Source organism: Pristiophorus japonicus, chromosome 13 (genome assembly GCF_044704955.1).
Source record: "Pristiophorus japonicus isolate sPriJap1 chromosome 13, sPriJap1.hap1, whole genome shotgun sequence".
NCBI classification, from domain to species: Eukaryota; Metazoa; Chordata; class Chondrichthyes; family Pristiophoridae; genus Pristiophorus; species Pristiophorus japonicus.
In genome coordinates, this window is record NC_091989.1 from 81,102,891 (window position 1) to 81,125,439 (window position 22,549).

General features: G+C 48.5%; 1 protein-coding gene across 1 annotated transcript in view; it reads right to left on the reverse strand.

Moving 5' to 3' along the window:
• The window catches only part of LOC139278130 (dynein axonemal heavy chain 3-like), a 485,560-nt gene extending 464,013 nt beyond the window's left edge, over positions 1-21,547 (reverse strand). Inside the window, exons 1-6 of the mRNA XM_070896786.1 lie at positions 21,381-21,547; positions 20,837-21,040; positions 19,878-20,008; positions 18,003-18,198; positions 16,757-16,951; positions 15,834-16,022 (exon numbers count right to left, since the gene is read on the reverse strand). Of these exons, the coding sequence (XP_070752887.1) occupies positions 15,834-16,022; positions 16,757-16,951; positions 18,003-18,198; positions 19,878-20,008; positions 20,837-21,037 (912 nt within the window). The 5' untranslated portion in view covers positions 21,038-21,040; positions 21,381-21,547. The remainder of the gene's footprint in view (positions 1-15,833; positions 16,023-16,756; positions 16,952-18,002; positions 18,199-19,877; positions 20,009-20,836; positions 21,041-21,380) is intronic.
• Between the last annotated feature and the right edge of the window lie 1,002 nt (positions 21,548-22,549).

The window sequence follows — 22,549 nt, forward strand, 5'->3', positions numbered from 1 at the left end:
TGTGGCATGTGCGCCGCATACTAGTGGAGCAAATCACGCCAGGCGCCATATTGGTGCAGACATTAGTGCGAGCGCAGTGAATGTCCGCCGGATGTGTGCGCAGCAGGCAGATCATGACACTGATTTGACGCCAGTGCTGCCATTTTGGAGCTCAACGCTCCAGTTAACGCCCTCTCTAAACCTCGCACAGCAGAACACTCATTCAGCAGCAGGAAGGACCCCCCACCAGCACTGTTCAAAGGGATCATTAACTACTTACAGGTGAGTTGCTAGTTGATTTCTTCCAGCTGTTGCTACGATTCGACACATTTTTGGTAGCTGTTTGAAGTTGCAGAAGTCTACAGGAAGGGTGTGGCAGGTGCTGAAGAACTTTTTGCTAACTTCAAGGCTTCTGCACAAGCCAGTTGCTCCCGGACGTGGGTGCACTAGTAGGCCTTCCTCCTGGAATCGAGCGTGAGTGGGAGAGTGAGCAGAGGCCAAGCAGAGGAGGACAAGCTGCTGGAAGAGGGAGGAGGAGTGGGAGAAGGGCTTTCAGTAGGAGGCTGTATCCACCCAGAGTGTTCAGGGAGTAACATTCTTACCTAAATCTCAGAGGAACAGTGTGTGAGGCGTCTGCGGTCTGCCAAGGACGTCCTCACTCAAATCTGCCACCTGCTGCAGGAACAACTGCAGCCTCAGAGCAGGGCGAGGACAGCTTTGCTGGGGGCCACGAAGGTGACTGTGGCCATGAACGTTTATGTATGGGCTCCTTCCAGCTGGAGTGGGAGATATTAGCAACATCTCTCTGTTTGCCGTCCACTGTTGTGTAAGGGAGGTCACTGAGGAGCTACATTCAAAGCGGTTGGATTTTCGGGTCGTTTGCGACCGTGTTTTTGCCGGGTTTTAACCCTCGGTGGCGAAATGTGGGGCAGTCAGCTGTTTTGCGTCCGGGCACGATCCTCGGGTCGGTTTTTGCGGCGGATGCCGTGTGTAATGGCTCGCATTGTGACACCGGCACAAGTTTCGGCAATCACCCGACCCGTACGCCCCGAAATACACCTCGCGATATCCGTCAGGGAAAACACAGCGGTCTCCCCCTGCCAGGGGCGGTGAGGTGGATAAACTGCAAAAAAGGTAAGTTCCACTGTTTATTGTTTTATATTTATGCAGCGATTTATGAGGTAAGGGTGTTGCCAATGTTTTTTGAATGTTTTGGTGAATTCTTTTCCCCCTCCCAAGGCTTCTCTCGAAGCGCTCCCGGCCCCGCACTAAAGTTGGTGAGGATCCGGTTTTTGTGCCACAAAACTAGCACAGAGCCCAAATGACAAAAGTTGCTCCACAAATCGCAAACGTTAATGGGGAGGTAAATTTCCCGCCCCGCCTCCGTTTTTGCCCGAGAACGGCAAAGCCGAAAATGCAGCCCAAAGAGAGCTGACTACATTTCATTCTCTCTTACCAGAGAGCAGCAGGCGGAGCGAGCACAAAACTTCACAAAGATTGCAGGCTTCCGCATGGTGCAGGGTGCCATGCACATCGCTTTGTGGGCACCACATATCAACTCTGCCATGTAATAGAACCGAAAGGGACTTTTCTCCCTCAATGTCCAGCTGGTGTGTGACCACAGGCAGTGAATCATATCAATGCCCACTGGCAGCAGTCATGATGCCTTCATTCTGCGGCAGTTTGCTGTGCCATCTGCATCTCAGCCAACGTGGCAAACCAAAGGGCGGCTACTGGGCGACAAGGGCTATCTGCTGATGACATGGCTCATGACTGTGGCGTGTAACCCACGCATACGTCCACAGTATGCATTTAATGAAAGCTGTGCTGCCACACGAAATGCGATAGAGCAGCCTCTTGCTGTGCTGAAACAACGCTTCTGCTGCTGGACCGCTCTAGAGGAGGCCTGTATAACTCGGCAGAGCTGGTGTAAAGGTGGTCTGCTGCATGCTGCACAACCTCACCATCACAAGGGCACAGCCCCAGTGTCCCCCCCGTGTCCTCTTGGCCACAAGGCAAAGTTAAAAGCCATCACAAGATAAACATTCCAAAACAAATTTATAAATGAAATCAGGCTATATTGCATGGAAAAGTCAACTAATCCCACCTGTGCATTCCCTTAATGTGTCTTTGCCTGTCCTAGTGCTCCTACGCAGTGCTACCCCAGTGGCTGCAGCGGGGCTGCTGGAAGGCTGCTGATTTTCAGTGGAGGACACTGCAGATGGTCTTGGAGGACGGCTTCAAACAGCTCTGGGCCTAGAAGGTCCGGTTGCGGACTGCACCACCTCGGCACGGGCGGCAGCAGTCTGGGCTGGCTGAAAGGCAATAGCAAGGGCACAGGCGGAGTGGCAGAGGTAGGAGCAGGAATTGCTGCCACCCTGAGAGGCAGCAGGTTCATGCGCCACGGAGCCACTGCCACTCCCCCGAGGTGAGGCCTAGTATCCATTGGGAGGTAAGACTGCTGGCCTGCTGTGACACCCTGCATGCCCCTTTGGACACTGGAATCCACAGCCATGATGGCAGCAGTCTGACCTTGTATGACAGGAGTCTGAGCTTCCACTGCCGCAGCCAGACATTGGGTGGCTGCCTGCTTGTGCTGCAATGGAAGTTGCGACAGCAGCCATCAGATGCTGCATGATGGTTGGGTCTACAAGTGTGCTAATGGAGTTGCCCACCATGCCATGCTGAAGAGGATGGGCTCCAAGCTCTACACGAGGCCCTGTGCCTAGTTGGTGCCAGACTCCTCCATGCTCCTTGACATTGCACGCAGCATTTCTGGCAGGGCGGCCAATGCATCAAGCATTTTATTGTGCATACCCTTCAGCCGCTGCCCCCTTGAAGTCCTCAAGTAAGTCTTCTGCAGCAGAACTTGGGTTCGACCTTCCCCTCCGGCTAGCTGGCACCTGTGCTATCCTTGCCCCATCCTGGCTGCAAGCCCCTCGTGCCTGGTGTCTCACCTCATACAGATCCCACTTCTATACTATGCTCCAAATTACACACAGTTTCAGTGTCTGGGCTGGTGGCTGCAAGTGTTAAATCGAGTGACAGTGTGTCTTCATCATCACTGTCTTGTTGCTCTTCCACCACTGCCTGGCCAGGTTGCAGTTCTTGGGTAGCTGAAAGGAGAAAGGCACAGGGTAAGGTTGTGGCAAGGGGAGGGGGGAAAAGCAAGAAGTGGATGATCACACCATCAGTTAGTTGTAAGTCGGAAGAGTTTGTGGGATGAGGGAAGGAGGATGAAGTATGAGGATACCGTCACCTTCAATTGATTCAGCCCCACCGCTGGCCACGGGCTCGGCAACTACCATTCCAATAATGGCCAGCAGTGTCTCCTCCGTGGGGTTAGAGGATGCAGGCATGCCTGCCCGCCTGTGGGTAGCCCGTGCTGCCCCCGATTGTGTGCCACCTTGTCCTACAAGAGAGGGGAAAGTATATCAGTGAGTGTTTGGATGATGGGGCTGTCATGGTAAAATGGTCGACAGTGTGTGCAAGGTTTGAGCTGTGGGTGTGAGGCTTGCAGCAATGCTAAGTGTGTGAGGGTGAGGTGAAGCTATGAATGTTCGGCATGAGACCTGATTGATAGCGATCGTTGGTAGGTGAGTGATGGGGGTATGGTGAATTGAGCAGTGGCTGGGGCTAGTGGTGCAACTGGTGAGATATGGCATTTGAAGATGCACTCACTGACCTTCACCACCATGTCAGGTCATTAAACTTCTTCCAGCATTGTATCCAGGTCCTCGGAGTTTGATTCCTGGCATTGGCCTCCGCGATTATCTGCTCCCACCGCCTTCTGAGCGTGTGACTGGAGGGCCTCCTGTTCTCCTGCGGAAAAAGGACATCGCTTCTACTTTCCACCTCCGTCTGAAAACCTTGGCGCCCGCTCTCTGCCATGTTGTGTCGTTGTTCACTGTTTCCCAGACAGATTCACTTCCTGCACGATTCACAGCGCCTGCTCCAGCCACAAAGGGCATAATCTTAGTATAAGGGGCCGCCCATTTAAAACTGAGATGAGGAGAAATTTCTTCTCTCAGAGGGTTGTAAATCTGTGGAATTTGCTGCCTCAGAGAGCTGTGGAAGCTGGGACATTGAATACATTTAAGACAGAAATAGACAGTTTCTTAAATGAGAAGGGGATAAGGGGTTATGGGGTTATGAAATTACAACATGCTGCGGTGCAGAGGGACCTGGGGGTCCTTGTGCATGAATCCCAAAAGGTTAGGTTGCAGGTGCAGCAGGTAGTCGGGAGGGCGAATGGAATGTTGGCCTTCATTGCGAGAGGGATGGAGTACAAAAGCAGGGAGCTCCTGCTGCAGCTGTATAGGGTATTGATGAGGCCGCACCTGGAGTACTGCGTGCAGTTTTGGTCACCTTACTTAAGGAAGGATATACTAGCTTTGGAGGGGGTACAGAGACGATTCACTAGGCTAATTCCGGAGATGAGGGGGTTACCTTATGATGATAGATTGAGTAGACTGGGTCTTTACTCGTTGGAGTTCAGAAGGATGAGGGGTGATCTTATAGAAACATTTAAAATAATGAAAGGGATAGACAGGATAGAGGCAGAGAGGTTGTTTCCGCTGGTCGGGGAGACTGGAGCTGGGGTGCACAGCGTCAAAATATGGGGGAGCCAAATTAAAACCGAGTTGAGAAGGAATTTCTTCTCCGAGGGTTGTGAATCTGTGGAATTCTCTGCCCATGGAAGCAGTTGAGGCTAGCTCATTGAATGTATTCAAATCACAGATAGATAGATTTTTAACCAATAAGGGAATTAAGGGTTACGGGGAGCGGGCGGGTAAGTGGAACTGAGTCCACGGCCAGATCAGCCGTGATCTTGTTGAGTGGCGGAGCAGGCTCGAGGGGCTGGATGGCCTACTCCTGTTCCTAATTCTTATGTTATGTTCTTATGAGCGGGCAGGGAAGTGGAGCTGAATTCGTGATCAGATCAGCCATGATCTTATTGAATGGCAGAGCAGGCTCAAGGGGCCGTATGGTCTACTCCTGCTCCTATTTCTTATGTTCTTATGTAAAGCACCTCTCCTTTAAAAGGACCAGGCTAGCTTTAACTGGCGCTACCAAGTTACGATATTGGTCCCCTGCTGATGTGCCCAGCCAATGAACAGCGCGGTTAGCACCGGCTGGATGCAGAGATCCTCCAAATGAGCAGGCAGCACGAAGTTGGTGTGCACGGACACGGGGTAATGGCACATCACGATCCCACACCCGAGTTCAGGGACAATCCAATTTAGCCCCCGACTACTTTCCTACTTTTCACAGCCAGTGTCAGCCGTTCTGGTCCCTGTTAGACTCTGAGTAAAGGTGACTCCCTCTGCTCTGTCCGTCAATCAGTTCCCAATGCTACACTCAGGAGAGGACAGGCCAGCATTGCAGCCTCCCTGAAAGAGATTGCCGATTTAATTTCATTTTATATTGAATTGGGAGCAGTGATGTGCTGTGAGCACAAACCCATTATAAGAATTAGATTGAAACCATCAGGCTTATTTCATGTGAGCAGACTGAAGATCTTCATCCCATCAGCAGAAATGTCAAGAGCCACTCGTTCTGCTCTCATTTGAATTCATAAATGTTTTAATGATGTGCAATGAAATAGAGTGAGAATTCCCTTTAAGTCCCTAATCTCAGCAAATATCAGGGTTTTCTATCAGTGGGAGGGTTTATTCCCTCAACCATCAGACCATCTGGTCATCATCACCTTGCTGCCTGTGGGACCTTGCTGTGTGCAAATTGGCTACACTTCAAATTTGGGGTTACTGCTCCTGAGAGGAAGTGGATCGCAGTGTCGCGCGTGTCACTTCCTCTTGGGGGCGGGACTGGGACTGGGACACTAAGCGCGTAGCGGGTTGCCGTGGCAGCAGCCCGGCACAGAAGCGGAGTGTCGGGCTGTAACATCGCACCACGTACCCCGCGATTTGAAGAGGGCAAGGCCGTGACCGGTGAGTCGGCCATTTTTTAAAGAAGTGCGCGCCGCGCATCCCCTTTAATTTTCGCCTCGCGAGTGGAGTGAGGACAGTTCGCGGCTCATGAGGCTGGCGCAGGCATCACCCACGGCGGGCTCATGAAGCGCTACGGAATTCTGGCTCCGGGGCGAAAACCGATCGCCGCCCTCGGTTATGCCACCATTCTTCGCCGACACAGCGGTCCACAGCGCTACCGGTCCGCACCTCCGCTAACTCCCGCCGAATTTCCCGGCAGGCAATGGTGGCCCCGCGCTCTGGGCGAGAAGTCATTCGCGCTCCTGGGGGCGCTAGTGGGAGGCCCAACCGACACAAATTTCTTGTCTCCAAGCAGCCACCCTCGTGCTTGACGAGAGCTGGCACACCGATCTGGTGCAGGGTGAAGGCATCGTGGCTGACTGGAAATCCCAGGATAATGTATCAGTTCGATAGCTGGCATGGCTGGTACTGCCCAAGGGGAGTGCTGCACGCTAGGAGGTGACATGAGACATTAAACCGAGGCTCCGTCTGCCCTCTGAGATCTTTGGCACTGGGCCCCACACAGATAATGGTTGAAGATTGGATGCAGACTTCAAAAAATGTTTTTATTCCCCAGCTAATCATGTCGGATCATATCACAGATTCTGACGAGTTGTTCCAGTTCACATGGGAAAGGCCGACAAAGGATGAGTTCACAACGCTGCCTACGGAGAGAACTCCGTGCAGGGTCACCACAGGGTCACCGCAGCGTCAGCACATGGTCAGCTCAGGGTTACCTCAGGGTCAGTGCAGGGTCAGCGCAGAGTTACCTCAGGGTCAGCTCAGGGTCAACTCAGGGTCAGCTCAGAGTTACCTCAGGGTCAGCACAGGATCACCGCAGGGTCAGCACATGGTCAGCTCAGGGTCACCTCAGGGTCAATGCAGGGTGACCTCAGGATCAGCGCAGGGTCACCTCAGGGTCAGTGCAGGGTCACCTCAGGGTCAACGCAGGGCCACCTCAGGGTCAGCTCAAGGTCACCTCTGCGTCAGCTCAGGGTCAGTGCAGGGTCAACGCAGGGTCACCTCAGGGTCAGCGCAGGGTCACCTCAGGGTCAGTACAGGGTCAGCTCAGGGCCACCTCAGGGTCAGCTCAGGGTCAGCTCAGGCTCAGCTCAGGGTCACCTCAGGGTCAGTGCAGGGTCAGTGCAGGGTCGGGTCAGTGCAGAGTCAGCTCAGGGTCAGATAGAAATAACGCGGATGTCAAAAGACTCCCAACGTTGATCCTCTGCCCTCCCCCCATGACCCAGTAGTACTCTTGCACAGTCCTGTCATGCTGAAAGGAGGGGTGTAGTGAAGGGGTTTGAGTTGCAACACCAGGCCAATATGGGTGCAAGACACAAAAGACAGAAAGATCGGCGACACCAGGGACATCAACACGAGAACTTCATCTCCAGCGGGCGGGAATACAAATGGGAGAAAGCTATGCTACAGTCCTATACAGCTCTGGTCAGTCCCCATCTGCAGCACTGTATACTGTTGTGGGCACTGCATCTCAGGGATCATATGTTGGGAGGGGGAGCAGTGTAGATTCCCCAGAATGATACTAGGGCCAAAAGGGTTAAATTATGAGTAAAGGTTGTATAGACTCGGCTTGAATTCCCTTAAGTTTAGAAGATCAAGGTACTTAAAGTGATTGCAGGATTCGATAGAGGAGATAGAAACTATTTCCTCTAGTGGGGGAGTCCAGATCAAAGGGGTGTAATCTTAAAGTTAGAGCCAGGCCGCTCAGGAGCAAAATCAGAAACACTTTTTCACACAAAGGGTGATGAAAATCTGGGACTCTCTCCCCAAAAGGCTCTGGATGCTGGGGACGATTGAAATGTTCAAAACTGAGGTTGATAGAAAATGTTGGGTAAGGATATCAAGGGATATGGAACCAAGGCGGGTAAATGGGGTTGAGGTACAGATCAGCCTTGATCTGACTGAATGGCGGAATGCGCTCGAGGGGCTGAATGGTCTCCTCCTGTTGCTATGTTTCAGGAATGTGGTTATGTGAGGCATGTGATAAACTATGTCTGTCACGCATTGATCTACACAGTCATCAGTGCACCCATCTACCAGGGAGTTATGTTCCCATCAGTGATGAGACCATCATCACCACCATCATGGGACGCAATAATAAACATTTGTGTAGCAGCAACGTTTATGAGAGACCCTGCAGTAAGTGCACAGATAATCGACAATCCAGGCTACTGTGCAGCATTTAAACCCACACCTGCACCTCATACCTTGAACACTTCAACAGCCTCACCTTTACAAGTTTACTGAATCTATTTTCGAATAGTGCAGAGTGTACAATTAGGAACCCTGGAACTAAAAAAGATTGCTCACCTTTCATTTCACAGCACGTGTACAATTGGCAGGCAATTTGGAATTAGATTCTGGGGGAGCGTTGGGTACAACACGATTCCCCCCCAGAAAGGGAGTTTGACATTGGATGATTCTGAACAACCAATGCTTTTTCCTCCAATAAAGTGCTTTAATTCGTGTTTTTTTTAAAGGAATAAAATGCGGTACATTAAAAATAAAGCTATCATAATCAAAATAGGAGAGAGGAATTGGATACACATTACTGCTCACTTTCTTCACATTTATTTAAAATGGTGTTTCGCTTTTGCAGATTGGATTCTGGTAATAAAGCCATCACTGTGATATTACCATCTGTTTCAGGGTCACGGAGTATCAGATGAGCAATTAAAAAAATATACCCAGCCCAGGGAGCCTAGAAATTCCAGGTCAATAGGTTCTGCAGCTCATTTCAATGTGTTTATCTTGGAAGAACATTAAAACACTTTCTGCACCAGAGGGAGGAGACAGCTACACATTTTTCTTTTCTTGTCCGAAAGTCTGTTTTTTCAATGGCAACATTTTTATTGACATCTTCACTTTTGTAAAAGGTTCTGGCGATTCCAATATACGCTAGCTGTCAACGGCAGGAATACACGAGAAATCCCAGGCGCCAAGATGCTCCAAGTAATCATGTCTTCAAAATGAGCTATGGAACAAACGAGGGGAATCTCAGTTGCTCCGTACTGGGGGTAGGAAGGAGTGTAGAGTGGGCATTCATGGCTCTGGTATCCAACATTCGTTCCCCACAGTCTGGAGCACCAGAATTGGCCCCGCACTTTCTAATTAAACTGATGACTAGATAGAGGACTTATAGAAAGCTTTTGTCTATTTGCACTGGGCATGGAGTACAGGCCCAACTAGAGGGAAACATTCAATGGAATGCAAAGCGTCCAGCTGGGTGTAGTGTGTGTTGTAGGACTGGTTGTCATGGGGAGTTGTGTTGTAGAAATAGTGTCATGTCGTGGGGCAAAGAAACCCACGGTACCTTTATTTATAGGTCTGCACAGGATGAAAACCGAGTGACATTTTAACAACATCACTTTCAATGACAACACAACCAATAACACACATTGCACCCAGCTGGAGGTTTAGCATTCCAGTGAATGTTTCCTACAAGGCTGAATTGGAAACATTTGTACAAGGCAGGTGATGTCACAGCCCCTTATCAATTGCAATTAATCACTTCCACTTCCTTATCTAAATAACATAATTTGAATAAAACCGAGACTCTCAGCAGGACAGGGGTAGGGCCTGATGCTAGATTTATTTATACATTTATTTTGTAACCTATAAGAGTCTGAAAGATCAAATGACTGACTCCTTCTCTGAACCTCCGTCATTTCATGCTGTTTATTCTCTATCTGTTTTTTTCAGTTTCTATGTACTTACAGTCACAGAGAACTAGTACACCAAGTTCTTTGAATGACTAACTTAATGTGAAATAGAACTAAAAATACAATCAAATGTATGGTAATGGATCAGGACAGCTCGCAGCTTTAAACTGGGCAGTACAATTCTGTTCTTTTAATGAAAGTGGTGGGTCTTCTCCTTGAACCGCTGCAGTCCGTATGGTGAAGGTGCTCCCACAGTGCTGTCAGGGAGGGAGAATTTTGACCCAGCGACGATGAAGGAACGGGTGATATATTTCCAAGTCAGAATGGCGTGTAACTTGGAGGGGAACGTGGAGGTGATGGTGTTCCCATGCGCCTGCTGCCCTTGTCCTTCTAGGTGGTAGAGGTCGCGGGTTTGGGAGGTGCTGCCGAAGAAGCCTTGGCGAGTTGCTGCAGTGCATCTTGTAGATGGTACACACTGCAGCCACGGTGCGCCAGTGGTGGAGGGAGTGAATGTTTAAGGTGGTGGATGGGGTGCCAATCAAGCTTTGCCCTAGATGGTGTCGAGCTTCTTGAGTGTTGTTGGATCTGCACTCATCCCGGCAAGTGGAGAGTATTCTATCACACTATGAAACGGATTTCTGCAGAATGCCAAGTCTGTCAAAGGGGTTTCAACTATTTAGGATATTGTTTGTGTACGGGGTCGCAACATTCACATTTATAGTAACACATCAGCACAAAGCAGACTGAAGTGGAAGTTAGGCCAGAATGTGAGATGTTTGTCTCCTTCCTGCCCTGATTCTAGGGGAATCAGTTCCACTGGTTTTGGTCCTCGTATATTGGACCGGGGGTGGGTGCTTGGAGTTCCCGTCTGAACTGTGTGTAAAATGGGGGTGGGGAAGGGCTCGCTCATTCTGGACACTGCGATCTCAGCACATCCGGTGAGACCTGTGGGGAAGGGGGACCCCTGCATTCCTACAGGCGAGAGGCCCTTTAATAGGCCCACTGATGGTAAAGGCAAGTGCCCCAGGCCTTGTAAAGGTTCTCATTAGTTATTGTTTTCTTTGAACATAAGAACATCAGAAATAGGACCAGGAGTAGGCCTTTCAGCCCCTCGAGCCTGCACCGCCATTCAATAAGATCATAGCTGATCCGATTATGGCCTCAACTCCATTTCCCTGCCCGTTCCCATAACTCTTTACTCCCTTATCGTTCAAAAATCTGTCTATCTCCACCTTAAATATATTCAGTGACCCAGCCTCCACAGCTCTCTGGGGCTGATAATTCCATAGATTCATGACCATCTGAGAGAAGAAATTCCTCCTCATCTCAGTTTTAAACAGGCAGCCCCTTATTCTGAAACAATGCCCCCAGTTCTAGATTCCTCTGCCAAGGTGTTATTTCTCTATTTTGCCCCGATCCCCTATAATTGGCACCAGTGGGTTTTGTCGTGAGGGATGACATTGGGAGGAAGAGGAGGAGTTTGCGGAGGGTTGTCAGGCTGCCCAAGAGGTTCGCTGGCCCCTCCCAGCCACGCCCGGACCCCAACATCACCAGAGCGGTGGGGGAAGGACATCTCACGCTGCGAGTCCCTGCTGGCAGAAGCTCCTCGCCCCAATGGCAGAAGCAGCTGACCCCCGGGGACCTAGCGATGAGCTGTCAGTACCAGCTAAACCCCAGCACTCCATGCTTTACATGGCAGTGTTTGACAGGAGGTAGCCAGGGCAAGCAGGAGCCAGGCTGGTCTGTTTAGTCACACCTGCCAAGATGCCTCCAACCATTTCTGTGGCCCTGATTGTGGTAATCTGCCATCTCAGAGTTTACACCAAACTTATAGCAAGGCAGTTGGAGAACCACTGATAAACCCTACCCCTCCACCCCCAGATTTGCTGTGACAGGGTCTGGGACCAGCACATTTCTAGCACCCCCCTCCACTCTCTCACTCCCGGTGAGGGCTTCTCAGTAGCTGATACAGCCTTTCCCAATGGACTTACCTTATTATGGCTCATTCATGGAGGGGGAGGAGAACAGGATGTAGCAAAGAATCAGGCAGCATATAAGGAAGATGGGGCCCATCAGATTTTACCCCCTCCCCTTACAATATACAGGCAGCATGGGTCCAGGGGGGACCTTACTGAGGAGATGTGTATTGGAAGAGCGCACTTTTGGCAATGGGCCACTCACTACATGAAAACCTGCACCATGGTCATCCAACTGCATGGCTCTCCATTGCTATAAAATAACTTTTGCGATACTTTGGTGCCCTACTAAGATGGTTGAACTTGTCTCTGCACTGGTCAGCTGGAGGTGAGAGAGGCGGCACTCAGTGTCAGTGCCGCCTCCCTCCTGATGTCACGATTAACTCACCTGCTGGATTATTGGCTGGACACCCAGAAATCTCTGCGTCCTGACTTCCCTTCGCTTCAGGAGGGCTTGGAGGTCCAAGTCAGAAAGGAATGTGAGTTCTTTTTCTCTAGCTTGCTGCCGTGCCCTGCAGACTAATCTGCCTGCTTGGTGGAAATGTTCCTGGTGTAGACACACTCTGGAAATGTATGGTGGTAAGATTGACGCAGTGACGTTATCCAAGACTGACGTGAGTGATCAAAGTCTCGCTCCCTCCTTCCCTGGCTATCTCTCAGCCTGTTGCTGAAGTGTGGAGGCTGAACTGGCTCCTTCAAGGCTGCACTCTCATTTACATGCATGCCAGCAGGTTGCGCCGGTTTTACACGGGTTATACGGCAAGTCGCGAATCTAATGGCTATGCAAATGAGCTGGTGCAGGAATCCCCGGTGGAAACACCTCTCCAGACCCATGGTAAGTGAAAATCGTTGGCTCGTTTCATCGCCTGGAAAGTCACGCCTAACTCAAGCACCACAGCACAAAACGAGAATCATGCTCAGCTCACAAGGGAAGAGCTTATCTTTTGAGCCGATTAAGTAGGCAGAGAGACTGAAATGAAATACCTGGTTCAGGGGGTTAAGCTGTAACAGTAGAAGTTCAAAGTTAGGCAGCCAATTCCAGATCTTCATAAAACCTAGAGGAAACTTTTGTGAAATATTCAGGTCTCTGCCTTGATGGCACTTCATGTTTTAGCAAACAGAGTTAGTCGAAGAAAGTTTTAGTCAGCCCAATGCCAAGCGCACCATACCAATATTAACGTGTGTGTACCATCTACAAGATGCACTGCAGCAACTCGCCAAGGCTTCTTCAACAGCACCTTCCAAACCCGTGACCTCTACCACCTAGAAGGACAAGGGCAGCAGGTGCATGGGAACACCACCACCTCCACGTTCCCCTCCCAATCACACACCATCCTGACTTGGAAATATATCGCCGTTCTTTCATCGTCGCTGGGTTAAAATCCTGGAACTCCCTCCCTAACAGCACGGTGGGAGCACCTTCACCACCCGGACTGCAGTGGTTCAAGAAGGCAGCTCACCACCACCTTCTCAAAGGGCAATTAGGGATGGGCAATAAATGCCAGCCTTGCCAGCGACGCCCACATCCTGAGAAAGAATAAATAAGAAGTATTTTTTAAATGCCGCAGCTTAATGCTGTGCTGCTGCTTTCTATTCTCCATATACTCAGCTATATTGTACGATAACATTATAAACCCTCAGTAACAAACTATACTCAATGGTATTTGAAAGAAAGAAATAAGGGGGCTGAAATTGGGGCCTTTGTGCCTCCCGTCAGCTGATATCACCATATCCAGCGGGAGTTTTGTGGTGGCACTACGGTGTTGCGTCCTGATCTCCTCCACCCTCAGATCATGATGTCATCGCTGTGCGCATTGACCCATTAACGCCCCGCGTCCGAAATTGACTTCCGCCCCTGCAGCCGCGCCGGACGAAAGCAGCGACAGCTGCAGGAGGCGTCCATCAGACGGCCGGCCCTCACCAGGGTGATGATTATAGGCAAGGTGCCCGAGATAAGTAAAGAAGCCTCTCCTGTTCCAGTTTTTTTTGCGGGTTCCTGTGCGATCGATCAGCCTGACGCTCTGCTTGAGTGTCGGGCTGATTGCGCGAGATGGCGGCTGCCTTGGTGGTCCAAGTATGCCCCCTTGGTATTGCAGAGCCTGCAGCGATGGCCTGTCCCTTTAAGGGAGGGAAGGTCCCTTTGAATGCGGCAGCGCTGCATGGTGCAGTGAGCAGTGATGTTGAACTCACCGCCCCGCCTGCTGCCGACTGCGCTCCAGGAAGGGAGAGGAGAGCCTGACTTAGCACTCCACTTCCTTCTTGGAGCGCAAACAGTGAATGTTTTAAACGTTTGAAATCGTTAGCGCCTGGCGCTAAATTTTCAAACTTTTAAAAATTCGCGCCCCAAAAGGGACGATAGTGAATTTCTCCCCCAAAAACTTGAATTTATATAGTGCCGTATACAAGCTCAGGATGTGCCAAAGCACTTTACAGCCAATGAAGTACTTTTGAAGTATAGTCGCTGTGGTAATGTAGGAAATACGGCAACTAATTTGTGCACAGCAAGCTCCCACAAATGTGATAATCGATAGTTAAAAACGTTTTTAAGTGATGTTGATTGAGGGATAAATATTGGCCAGGACACTGGAGAGAAGTCCCTGACACGTTTAACTTCTGATCATAAAACGAGATTTGATCTAATATCATAAAAATCTAGCCATTTTCAGACAGTGAGAACAGAGAAGAACTGCACTGATTCCATGGACAAGACGCAGACTTAGTTCAAGATGCCTCACATTGTTTTCAAACCCTTCCTATAATGGGGTAAAAGAAAAAAGAAAGACTTGCATTTATATAGCGCCTATCATGACTACTGGACATCTCAAAGCGCTTTACAGCCAAAGAAGTACTTTTGGCGTGTAGTCACTGTTGTAATGTGGGAAACGCGGCAGCCAGTTTACACACAGCAAGTTCCCACAAACAGGACACATGCATAACTCTCCTGCTCTTCTTTGAAAATAGTGCCAAGGGAACTTTTATGTCCACCTGAGAGGGCAGACGGGGCCTCGGTTTAATGCGTCAGCCAAAAGACAGCACCTCCGACAGTGCAGCGCTCCCTCAGCACTGCACTGAAGTGTCAGCCTAGATTTATGTGCTCGAGTTCCTGGATCCCAAAACTGTAAACTATGACTAAAGCCTGACTAAAGCCTTGTACAAGTGCAATGTTCCCTTCTCACACCTGTATTCTATAGGCTGGATTTCCCTAACCTGCCCATGGAGGGTCAGAACAAACCTTCTGCCTGCTGCCCTGACCCTGCCATGACCTCCCAGCCCAGTGTGCGGGGCAAGTTGACGGCCAGAGGGCTACATAGGAGCAGACGGAGGCCATTCAACTCCTCGAGCTCATTCCATCATTCAATGAGATCAGGGCTGATCTCCAGTATCTTAACTCCATTTACCCGCCTTGGTTCCATATCCCTTGACACACTTACCAACAAAATTCTATGAATCTTAGTCTTGAAAATTTCAATTGATCCCCAACATCCAGAGAGTGTGTGAGAGAGAGGTAGAGAGTGTGTGTGTAGAGGAGAGAGTTCCAGATTTCCCCCACCCTGTGTGTGAAGAAGTGCTTTCTGATTTCGCTCTTGAACAGCCTAGCTCTAATTTTAAGATGATTCCCCTTGTTTTGGACTCCCCCACCAGAGGAAATAGTTTCCCTCTATCTGCCCTACAGAGTTATTTTAAACACCTCGATTAGCTTTCTCCTCCATCTTCTAAACTCAAAGGAATACAATCCAACTTTCTGCAACCTCTCCTCATAATTTAAACCTTTTAGCCCCCGGTATCATTCTGGTAAATCTGGTCTACATCCCGTCCAAGGCCAATATACCCTTCCTGAGGGGCGGGGCCCAGAACTGGACGCAGTAACTCCTGATGGGGTCTGACTAAGGCTCTGTACAACTGCACCATCACTTGCTCCTCTTTGTACTCCAGCTCCCTCGGGATAAAGGCCAATGTTCCATTAACCTCGCTGATTACTTTGTGTACCTGTGCACTAGCTTTTAGAGTTTTCTGGACCGGAACACCCAAATCTCCTCGCTCCTTCACAGTTTCTAGTCTCAAGCTCTCTCTGCTCCACTGCACCATTTAAAATCTCACCATTTAAGCTGTATTTCCTTTTACCTAGTTGTGCTTCCAAAATGTATTGACAATTCTCGTGCAGGATTTTGGTCATCGGTTCTGTGCCCTTAAAATAATCTGCCTACCTTTTGACTCATCACACTCCAGTGACGTTGCTTAATCCCAGGCGTGCAGAGGGCAATGATCAGAGGCATATTGATTTTGAACTTTTCCAGCTTCGTTTTTATGGTTGTCGCGACTTTTAGAGGGCCGTGTAAATCTGGGTGATTGAAAACCTTTGTTAGCTTGTAGCTGATCCTCCATAAACTCTGCACCTGAAGACAATATTGTACAGAAGGAGAAATAGATTATATTTTTTCAATGACTAGATGTTGAAGATGCACTCATCAATTTGCAGACTATAATTTTGATGCTGCTAATAAGCTAAATGAATCTCAGTGCAATGCAGATCATTATCTGTTAATGTGGCTTTTAGTCTTAGTCTTGTTCTCACCCAGACTTTTTCTTTCAATGACAATAACCTGGATTTATATAGCGCCTTTAATGTAGTAAAACATCCCACGGTGCTTCATAGGAGCGTCTTAAGACAAAACAACTAAATCTGACACCAGGCCACATAAGAAGAAATTAGGGCAGGTGACCAAAGAGGTAGGTTTTAAGGAGTGTCTTGAAGGAGGAAAGAGAGGTTGAGAGGAGGAGAGGTTTAGGGAGGGAGTTCCAAAGCTTGCGGCTGAGGCAGCTGAAAGCACGGCAGCGATAGTTGAGTGATTATAATCAGAGATGCTCAGGAGGGCAGAATTAGAGGAGCGCAGACATCTCGGGGGTGGGTGGGCTGAGAATCTAAAACTTGTCCTATAAATTTTAAATCTGGCAGCACTTTTTAAAACAACTGCCAAGGATTCTAATCTACATATTTTTCAAATATTTTATATAATTATATTTTAAAATATACCTAAAATATTTTTACACAATAGAGTTATGGTCTAAACAGAATGCTGGATTGCTAAATGCTATGTTAAAGGAACGAGAAATCTTGTGCATTTCTGACCTCTTGTTCCACCTCCTCCGCGTTGACCTGTAGCAAGGAGCCATTCATCCACTTGTCATAGTGCAGGTTGAACTGGACCGCCATTTTCCACAGCTTCTCAAAGGGCTCCTTCGCGTTGATAATATTCTGGATTTGGTGGTAAGGGCTAATGTGTCCTGTCTCCAGCAGAACTTCTTCATGGTTGATCAGGGCTTTCTGAGCAAAGATAACGAAAACCCGTCACACCGTGACCAACCGAAGTGACCTACCTGCCCCGATGTCAAGTAAAATGGCCAAGCTGAAATGCACTATCACACAAAACACACGCTGGTGACCACTGGTGTGCTAAAATGAGCCTATCCATTCTAAGAATGGTATGAACAATGACAGTTGTCAAACATCAATCAAATTTATAAAGGGTCTGTTTCCAATAGCTCCAGTATAGTACATCAAAGGAGGACTTTCTACCTCCACCTGCACTTTAAAGAGCTCTCATCATTTTACTTCTGCTACCTGCTTGCTCTGCTAATTCTAAGAAGTGGTACATCAAATAACAGCTTCCCGAAATCCATCACTGCAATGTACAGTTATGTTTTTACTCAACTTTAGGGAATTGATCAGAAAAAAAATCTTGAGGTAACTAACAACTCTTAATAAATGAAATACAGAATATTTCAGGATATAGTGTGTGCCAAACAACATAAACTTGATACAATCCCAGCTTCTTCCACAACAGCCTGGTTTTCAGGAGAAAGAAAGATTTGCATTTATAAAGCACTTTTCACGACCACTGGATGTCCCAAAGCACTTTACAGCCAATGAAGTACTTTTTGGAGTGTTGTCACTGTTGTAATGTGGGAAACGCAGCAACCAATTTGCGCACAGCAAGCTCCCACAAACAGCAATGTGAAAATGACCAGCTAACCTGTTTTAGTGATGTTGTTTGAGGGATAAATATTGGCCCAGACACTAGAGAGAACTCCCCCTGCGCTTCTTCAAAATAGTGCAATAGGATCTTTTACGTCCACTTGAGAAGGCAGATGGGGCCTCGGTTTAATGTCTCATCTTAAGGACGGCACCTCCGACAGTGCGGCACTCCCTCAGCACTGCACTGGGAGTGTCAGCCTAGATCTTTTGTGCTCAAGTCTCTGGAGTGGAACTTGGAGAGTGCCGCATTGAGCCATAAGGTCTATTAAGGGTTGACTAAAGCTGTACCAGTTCTTAAGCAGTAATGTGACAAAAAGCTGAGTTAAAGTTCTGAACTCACCTCCTCTGTAAATTCCTCTATTCTTCTGTTGATGTTTTCCAGCTTTGTCATATATTTCTGAGCTTCGGGCATACGATCCTTCTGTTGAAATTCCTTCACCAAGGCTGCAGTTTCAGCAATGCGCTTTGCAAAATCGTTCTGCCAGTGGACCAGTTTGGACATTGCCACGTCGTGTTCTTTCTGTAATCGCATTTCACTGCGGTGAGGGTGGGGAGAGAAGATTGGTTTTTAGTATGGATGTGGACACTCAGCATTTAAACTCCACTCAATTGTTTCAATTCAGCTTTTAATCAACAATAACTTACATTTATTTAATGCTTTAACGTAAATAAAACATCCCAAGGCGCTTCACAGGAGCGTTATCAAACAACATTTGACACCGAGCCACATAAGGAGATATTACAACAGGTCAGAGCTAAGTTTTAAGGAACATTTTAAAGGAGGAAAGGTAGAGAGGCGAAGAAGTTTAGCGAGGGAGTTCCAGAACTTAGTGCCTTGGCAGCTAAAGGCACGGCCACCAAGGGTTAATTAGGAGCAGGAGTAGGCCATTCGGCCTCTCGAGTCTGCTCCATTATTCCATAAGGTCAAGACTGATCTTCAACCTCAACTCCACTTTCCTGCCCAATCTCAATAGCCCTTGATTCCCCTAGAGCCCAAAAGTCTATGGGGCTGAAATTCACCCCCGCCTGAAACGGGTCGCACCTGCCACTCCTGGTGTTCTTTCCGCCGCTGTCGATGAGATGGCCTCTTTCGGTAAATTCAGCTCTTTATCCTTATTTTTGCAGCAGACCGGATGTCGGTCATAATGGAGGCGGAAGTGGGGTAAGGACGGAGTCACCACCGCTGTCAGTCAGCAGCGGCGCGGCAATGACATCACAACACGTGTGCATCACCACGCAGTCCGCGTCACTGAAAGGGGAGAGCCTTCGGCATTCAGGAACTTCGGCCCACTGGGCTGCCAGGGAGGGTTTCGGCCGGGCCAGCAGCCTGGCACCCAAGCGGGCCCGGCCGAACCCAGGGGCATAATTGTCGGCACAACCTGGCAGACAACTGACAAAAAAAACATGCCGTCCGCAGCAGTGCACTCTCCCCGCTTTCTGGCGGTAAATGGCCTTTTGGAGCTGAATTTCGGCCCCTATTGATCTCAGCCTTGAATATACTCAATGACTCAGCATCCACAGCCCTCTAGGGTAGAGAATTCCAAAGATTCACCACCCTCTGAGTGAAGAAATTCTCATTTCAGTCTAAAATGGCCGGCCACTTATCCTGAGACTGTGACCCCTAGTTCTAGATTTCCCACAAGAGGAAACATCCTCTCTGCATCTACCCTGTCAATCCCCCTCAGAGTCTTGTAGGTTTCAATGAGATCACCTCTCATTCTTCTAAACTCCAGAGAGACTCGGTCCAATCTATTCCATCTGTCCTCCTCAGACAACCCTAACAAAAGATCAATCTAACTGTAATTCTCAATAAATTCAATGTACATCGAGACACCTGCATCAATGCATTACTTTTATCGAAAAAATCTCACTTTTATCACGTTTATACAGTGCCAATATTTTATTAAAATTATTAATTTCACTGAAACTATTACCACAGTTCTTTTCTGTATGCCTTATGGGGTACTCCTCATAAGATACGACCCATTTTGCTTGTATAGGGCTTTGAGTAAATGTAATAATACATGACTTTTTGATATTTGAAAAAAAGTGCAAAACCTTGTTTAAATAGCATTCTCCTGTCCCCGCGCTGCTCGTGCTAACTACATCTCCTGATTTGAGAATGAAGGATTTAACTCACTCAGAAACACACTGCAGATGTGGAAGAGATGTCCCGGTGTGTTCGGGACCCGGTGGTTTACAAACCCACACTGACCTGTTTCTGAGGAACGGGCTGATCCTCTCCGGCCACGAGAAGGCGGTGCCGTTCAGAATAATGTCCCTGTTGGAAAGCGAGGCATAGTCCACAAGGAACAGTAGGTTCTCGGCCGCTATCCCCAGCTTGTCCTGATCGAGGCGAACATAGAACCAGTCAGGGTCGACAACGCTCAATCCAGACTCAAATCATTCTTTCACTCAATAGAGCGCCTCCCAGGGACATATTAAAGCAGGCGAGGCCAGTTACTGCCAATCCCCTGCAATATCCAGGAGACATTGAACGCAACAAACACAGCCGGGCTAGTTTGCCCAGCGTGTTCCAGCTCCTTCACTTCAATGTACCAGACACTAAGGGCTTCACTCAGATATATCCCTGTACTCTGCACACTCTCTGCTTCTTTCTCAATCGCTGCACATCGCTGGGAGTCAAGCAGCCGAGGTTTGCGGGGCGACTGCTGGGTTGTTCGGGCAGACAGAGAGCAGACATGTTCTGTAACCTGCCCCGGGATGACCAATTGCAGCCCCCCTCTTGCCCAGCGCCGCTCACCCTGTGCCAGTAAATGACAGGGCAGCCGCCTGTCCCATCTTTCATTGAACAGAACACCGAGCCTTGGCAAGGGCCCTGCCCTCAGTGCCTGCCACACATCCCCTGTCACACACTGCCACGCTGCTACACTTAGTCTCTAGGCGTCCGACCTGACATTTTATCCAGAGCCGCAGACTGTTCAGTAAACATTAGAGAAAAAGGCAAGCTTTCTGTAATGGCACTCACTTGCAACGCACAACATTAATTTTGCACCAACACAGATTAAAAAAAACTCTGCATCTTAACCACAAACAAAAGCTTTTCCTCGGTGCTACAAACGAGGAGGACCGAATGCTTTTAAAGAGACACATTCCGGCGTGTTGCTGTGCCCTGTGCTGTGGGTATTTGAACAGGGGAAGCTGGACCCCTACCTCCAGCTGGAGCACCTCACTGCTCCTCAATGTGTCCACTTCACTCTGCATCTGCACCAGCCCGCGGGTGCAGCCCGCCGTGCGTGTGATCTTCCTCACCATGCTGTCGTACTGCTGGCAAATCCTGCCGTTAAACTTCTCCGACACCCTCACAACTTTATCAATGACAGCATCAGCCAGCTGCCGGGTGCGATCGATCATCCACTGGGAATTGCAAGACAAGAAGACATGCTCAGGTCCTGGCCATCGGCAGAGCTATTCATCTTTTACGCTTCATTCCCGCACCTCGTACAGTTCCGCACAACTATCGCACACTGCCATCCAGCCCAGTTTTGTCCTATCCCTCCCTCGGATCGTCACTAGTTGCCTCAAAGCAGAGGCGGTGATCAGCTAAATAGCACTTAGCTCTCGCTGCTGGCTCACGGCTGGTCAGATTTAATTGGGACCAAAAGGCACAGCCACATTATCAATATCATTATCCAGACTCACACTGCACTGCCCATGCAGTCTATCCCCGACCTTGCTTCCCAGTGTGATATATTACCGTGCTGTCACATTCATTCGGATCCGAGAAGAATATTAAGCATGCAAAATGCAATGTGTTCCTTTGAGCCGGAGGTGCGAGTTGAAGAGGTGCTGTGTTGCCTTGAGGAAATTCCCGCAAGAGGTGCCTGCTTCTAATTGGGCCCACTGCTGCGGTCAGCGAGCACTGAGGGAAGGTTTGGAAACCCCACCATCCTGGCTGTGGGGCATGGTATTTGCATTTCCATTCACAGAACTCATTCATTGTTGCACAAGATCCCCCCCCCCCAAAAAAAAATAATTGAAGGACAAAATTATACACGTATTCCAAAAGGGTATTATTCCCCCTTTAAGATATCAAAATCATGCATATTTATAGGAAAATTAATATTTGATGGAACAAGGCTACAGCCCCAGTACACCTCTCCCTGCAAAAAGGACTATATATTGGGCTGTGATTTGTAGCATTTCAGAAATAAATCATGCTATAGTAAACATATTCTCATTTTCTCCAGTGAGTCTATACCATAGCCTATTACAAATTATTTGTACCCTATATACAATATTACCTGGGACTTTTACAGCTCAGTTGTTTGACTGTTTTATATTCCTTTGCATTGCAATAAATTACCAGCATTAATAGCTTTGCCTGAAAGGTGTGAAAGAGTAAAAATTCACAAGTGGCACAGATATGAATGGAGGTCCGTATTAATAAGCCAGGTACTCCACAATTAGGGAGCAATTCATCAGTTAATACATCTCCACTACTGTATAAATGTGTAATAAAAAAAGACCTGCTCCTGTACATCCTTACAGGCAATACCGTGCAGCGATAGTAGAGCAATAGGGTGACGGGGTGTATCCATCGGACAATTGCGTATAAGACACGGCGTACTGTCTTATCCTTGTACATTTTTCATATATTCGTATGCCTTTATACAGAACCTTTCATGACCCCAGGACATCCGAAAGTGCTTTCGAGCCAATGATGCACTTTTAAAGTGTAGCCATTGTTATAATGCAGGGAAACATAGCAGCCAATTTGCGCACATCAAGCTCCTACAATCAGCAATGAAATGAATGATCAGATAATGGGCTAGAATCGCCACTTTTTTGCATGCTTAACGCCCACTTAACATCCATTTTACCGCTGAAATGACGTATAACGTCCATATATCACCCATTTTGGCA